General features: G+C 41.1%; 1 protein-coding gene across 1 annotated transcript; it reads right to left on the bottom strand.

Moving 5' to 3' along the window:
• Window positions 1–4,354: 4,354 nt before the first annotated feature.
• LOC148830886 (olfactory receptor class A-like protein 1) lies at window positions 4,355–5,305 on the bottom strand. Its single transcript, XM_088919987.1, has one exon. The coding sequence runs from the start codon at window positions 5,303–5,305 to the stop codon at window positions 4,355–4,357; it is 951 nt and encodes a 316-aa protein (XP_088776113.1).

The following is a 5,305-nucleotide window of genomic DNA, read 5'->3' as shown; positions in this document are numbered from 1 at the left end:
GTCTAATAAAATCCTCCAAACAAAGCTCATTTCCAGGATTTGAAAGGTATTATTTCATTCTTAAAGGCCTGAACCATTCCTGAAACTGAAGGGGCTACAACATATGCTGTGCAATTTCACGAGTGAGAGCAAACTGGGTCTGTACAGCCCCAAAGAGCAAAAAGACAAATTGCTTGTATAAATATCTGGAAAACTACTGAAGCCAAAAGAAAAAACAGCAAGTACAGTATATGAAAGGCAGTAATGCAATAATGATTCCTTGTAATGAAAGACATTACAGTGCTCCTTCAGCATCATGACCATCAGTTTTACACTTAATTATTGAAACAAAGACATCTGAAACAGCCAGATCTCTTGTATGGTGTTTACATACTGTATTGCCCATAAAACAAAACAAAGCACTGGATTTATTGGGTGCCTGAACTGGTCCTTCATACATCCAGGTCCTCTTTGCCTGCTATATATATATGTTGATTTCAGAACTATGCTTGCTGCGTCATTTTAATACATCATTAAGAAACCCCCAATTTACTGAAAAATGCCAAACAGTGAGACAGTTCTCCTTTGCTATTTTCCACACTATGTCAATATCTTCTTGGCATTTTGAAAGCTTCCATTATGGTTAGTCATGTTTAGTGAAAACAGGTTCACAAAGTCTTCTGACTGTGCTCTCCAGTGTGGTTCATGCTGTACATTCAGATTAACGTTATGTGCCACCAGAGGCCACACAGTAGAAACCACTTCAACTGGAGAAGTGACATAGAAGATTGTTACCTGTGAACATATCAGACACCCCCTCCCCTCTCCTACATGCATTCACCAAAATTCAGTTCATCTTAATAAGCTGTCCCGCTCTACACCATGGTGAACAACAAAAAAAAATCAGAAGCTCCATCTAATTTTTTAAGTGAAATCCACAAGGAAATTCACCATTCGTCATTCTCATGGAATGGTTTTGATAACCATTCTTTCACTTTCATCCAGCTTTTGTTCTCCTATGCCATATTACCTTTGCTTACTGCCCTGTCTTTCTCATACCTGAAGAAGGCTCCACAGCCAAAACGTTGCGTTTCCTTTCTTCTCTTTTCAGCATGGAATAAACCTTTACATGTTCCTTTGGAGCCTACGCGTGCTGACGCAGCTACCCACCTGAACTATCACACACTTGTACAATAGATCCTAACTGCTCATGATACCTGGGAAGGAGAATCTTTCAATTCTATTACAGCAGCCGATACGTAATCATGCTGAGCCTACAAGGCAGATTTTGCAAAGATATTGCGTATTGCACCATTATTAGAACCTGGATACATTTAATTTAGGAGGCATTCAGAACTGCTGTAATAAAGTGGATGAACCGCTTTCAAGTCTTCTGCACCACAGCGATGGCACGGTGGTGAGGAACCAGGTACATGGGCCACCTGTTAAAAATAACTGATAAAAGACAAAAAAAAAGTCATAGTAGAGAAGTGTAAATCAGCCATAATCTGGAGCTCCTGTGCATTTATTAAATTTAAAGCTGAGGAAACGGGTTTGTTTCGGGTCCTACACTGAACAGAAGACATGGTGCACCAGTATATTCATGCTCCCTTTTTGTTAAGGCCAATATATTTTCTGTTACGATATCTTCTTTAACAAGATGTCTCCAGTGCATACAGAACCTCATAATATTTCTCAATGGGTGTATTGTAGTTGCTCCTGCTTGCTTTGCAAAACCGTAATTCACACATTGGGATATTTACAGTAGGCTGTTAAGCTACCCAGTTCAAACATTTTTGCAAACAGTTTGCTGTCAAATCTTGAAATGACTTTTGCCCAGCGACCATGTTTTGAATAACATGCATGTGTCAGACTTTTAAGGACCAGCACCATATACTTTAAAGAGATTATAGCTATAAATACAGGGAGTTGTGTCAAAGACAAACATGAGGAATTTTGAGACACTGAGAAAAGATTAGAGTAATTCAATTGATATAAATGAATTGATAACATGTAGATAATTTAATTTCAGTCATCGTATGTGGTTATCTCTGTTTGCTGCAAAGAAAGATGTACTGGAGTTAATAAATACTACTGTAGGTGCATGTGTCTGAAATGCCGCATTTTTTCCGGACTAAAGTCTTTGCTGAAAAGCGGATTTCAACAGACTATGCCTAGTACAATGGTTATCTTACTTCCTCTGTGTGCACAGTTAAAAAAAGCTGTGTGGTCTGGATTTACAGCCTTTCAAGCTGTTTCAGAACAGTCTATGATGAGTGCATTCTTCCCAGCAAGAGGCATTGCTAAAACAAGCTTTTTCCCCCAATCCATTCAGTATCTTGATATGACAAAAAAGGTGCTTATTTAAAAGAAAATGAAAGCAAGAAGGCTACAATCTAAAAAGAGCACGATCTAATTAAAGGAATATTGGAGGTCTGAAATGTCAAAGTTATAAATCATACTTCCTGCTTAAGTGCCGAGATTTGAAATTGAAAACAGGCCACCCACACACATTTTCAAAAGAACAATTTAATAAATTTTGGATTGACTTAACAACAAAGTGTTACATTAATGAATAGTTTCTTAAACCCATTATAATTATTTTGACAACTGGTCCCCTGCAGTTTCTTGAAATAACAATACTCAAATTCTACATCCAGTGTATTATATAGCAGACAGATTTCAGAAAATCATGAAACTATGAATTTCATTGTAGTACTCCTTCACATAAAGAACTATAAAAATCCATAATTACAAGAGTACGGAACAATGGTTTATAGCACTGTAAAAGGAAGGTTGTGGGTTCAAATCTGGGTGAGGTGCTGCTCTTGGCCCTTGAACAAGGTATTTTACAGATTGTACCAGTAAACTGCCCAACTATGAATAGAAGCCATTTTGCATCAAACAGTCCATCGGGAATCAATGCTTTGCTATTAGCAGTGAAGGTAGAAGTGTTAGGTTTATTATCTTGTCATTTAAAGTTATTGGACCAGTTATAGGCAGGAACAGACAAAACCCACTACCTAACGTCACCACATTCTATACAACTGTACATTCATAGTCTTTCAAGGTCTATCCAATGGTGTTAAACTATCAGAACAGATGCTGTATTGACTAAAAAAAAAATCACTTGCACTCATTGTGGACACTACCACTAAATGAGCATTTAAATCATAAAGCAAAGATTACCCAACTCAACGTTTTTCTCCAACTAAAGTGCACATAATCCTAACCAGACTAAAACCCCAGGGGGTTTAAATTAGAATACTCAGGTGCTGTTGTTTCCACAAGCTCTAATTAAAACCAAGAGTCATTAACAGCCTATACTTAGCAAATGTTAAGTGTTCTACAGTTACATCTTACAAGAAAACAATGAATCAGCTATTTAATTAAAACAAATGAAAAACAAGTGGTACTGTACATAGTTTAACAGAAACACTTCTAGAAAGTGCGCTTGAAGCTCAATGCATTCAGTTTTTTTTGCACCAATATGCCACAACTGATATTTCTAGGGAATATCAGTTTCAAGCCTTTTATTTATACCTGCAACATTGCAGTCACTTTTATACTGACTAAAACAAGGCCACCAATCTTTCAGTATCCAAAAGAAAACTTTAATTTCAATTTAATTAAAAATAATTTATTCAATCCCAGGGGGCAATTTTGAGGTTTACAAATGCTCAAATACGTCTAACCAATCTTTGGGAAGGTACTTTAAATGTTAGTTATGAAATAAAAGCTTTAATCCACTGATTAGGGGAAAGATACTAATAAGGGTTAGGGCATTCTGGATCCTATTCCAGAAGGACAGTGCACCAGTCTCTCACAGTGCATGGCACTAATGAAGGGACAAGTTAACTGGTCCTTTTAATCTTGCCAGCATGTTTCTGGGAGTTGGAATAAAACTGGGATGACACCCACAGATATCGCACAAAGCCCACAGACACATACGTCTCCAGTATCAAACCCAGGACCCGAGAGCTGTGACGGAGCAGTGCTATCTAACCACCTCACCATCCGTAAGAACCCTGAAAACAGTTTAGACTGAAAGCCATAAACCTTTTTAAAACAGAAATCCATCATCCCCAATGTTAAGACTAACAAGTCAGGCACAGTCAGCAGCAGAAAAGGAATCCCACTGAAGCCATTCAGGAACTGACTGTCACAGGCAAGACATTTTTATGTAAGTTTGTTATGAAAAGCATTCATGAAACACAGCTACAGTACATAGGACTCCAGGCCCGGTTTCCAAGACTGGTCACCCAGCTTCCCCCAACAAAAATAAAAATGACCAATAAGCCTCCCTCTACACCACAACAAAACAAGAACTGATAAAAAACCTTTATTAAACAGAATACATACTGTAAATTTTGATCTAAATAGTGGAGATGACAGTTTCTTTAGAGTAAGAACTATGAGCGAGTTTGATACAGGAAAACCTTCTGTTGACCTTCCTGTTGGACATGATCACAACTACGGGGCAGACCGAGGCATACAGCGAGGAGAAGAAGACTCGCACGTCATTCATGAGGAGCGGGACCTGTTCCGTGGCGAGTGTGTAGGCCCAAATCAAGTTGTCAATGCCAAAAAACAAGACGTACAGAGTGACCAGGGTGACCACGGTTTTAGCAGCTCGGGTTTCGGCCCGCGACCCCTGGCTCATGCTGGAGCTCTGGAGCCCCTTCACCCTCCGCTGGTGCCGGTAGAGAAGCAGCAGGATGTAGAAGCTGGCAAGCACCATGAGGATGACGAAGAACAGGTCCCTGGTCAGGTACATGACACCGTTGGCAAAGTAGGACTCCTCGCTGGGGAACACCACCAGGCAGTAGCCTAGGTTGAGAGTGTTGGTGCTGAGCGTGGCGTTCCTAACCTGGCTGGTGTAGAGAATGCTGGTGTAGGTGGTGCCTCCGTTCAGGAGCCAGAAGAAGAGGTTGAGGGGCAGGAGGCAGTGGTAGAGCCAGGGCTTGAGGCGGGAGAGGCAGGAGGAGGCAGGGGCGATGGTGATGCACTGGTAGGCGCTGAGGACGAAGGTGAGCGAGATGGACATGGCACGAGTCGTGCGGTACGTGAAGATAAGGAACTTGCAGGTGGCCGAGTCGTAGAAGCCCCTGTAGTCGAGCGCAGACAGGCTCTGTGGGATCCCCCGGGTCAAGATCAACAACAGATTGACGGAAACCAAGTGGGAAACGATGGCGTCCGTGGGGAGAAGTCGCCGCTCAGTTCGGGCCACATGGACAAACACTCCCAGTACGGTGAGGTTGGCTGGGATCCCCACCACGTTCTGGAGGAGTGTGGCGACTGCCTTCGCCAGGTTCCGCAGATCCAT

This window comes from Atractosteus spatula, chromosome 7 (assembly GCF_055471065.1).
Source record: "Atractosteus spatula isolate fAtrSpa1 chromosome 7, fAtrSpa1.hap1, whole genome shotgun sequence".
Classification (NCBI taxonomy): Eukaryota; Metazoa; Chordata; class Actinopteri; order Semionotiformes; family Lepisosteidae; genus Atractosteus; species Atractosteus spatula.
The sequence above is the reverse complement of the archived record's forward strand: the minus strand, read 5'-3'. Positions and strand labels throughout refer to the sequence as shown.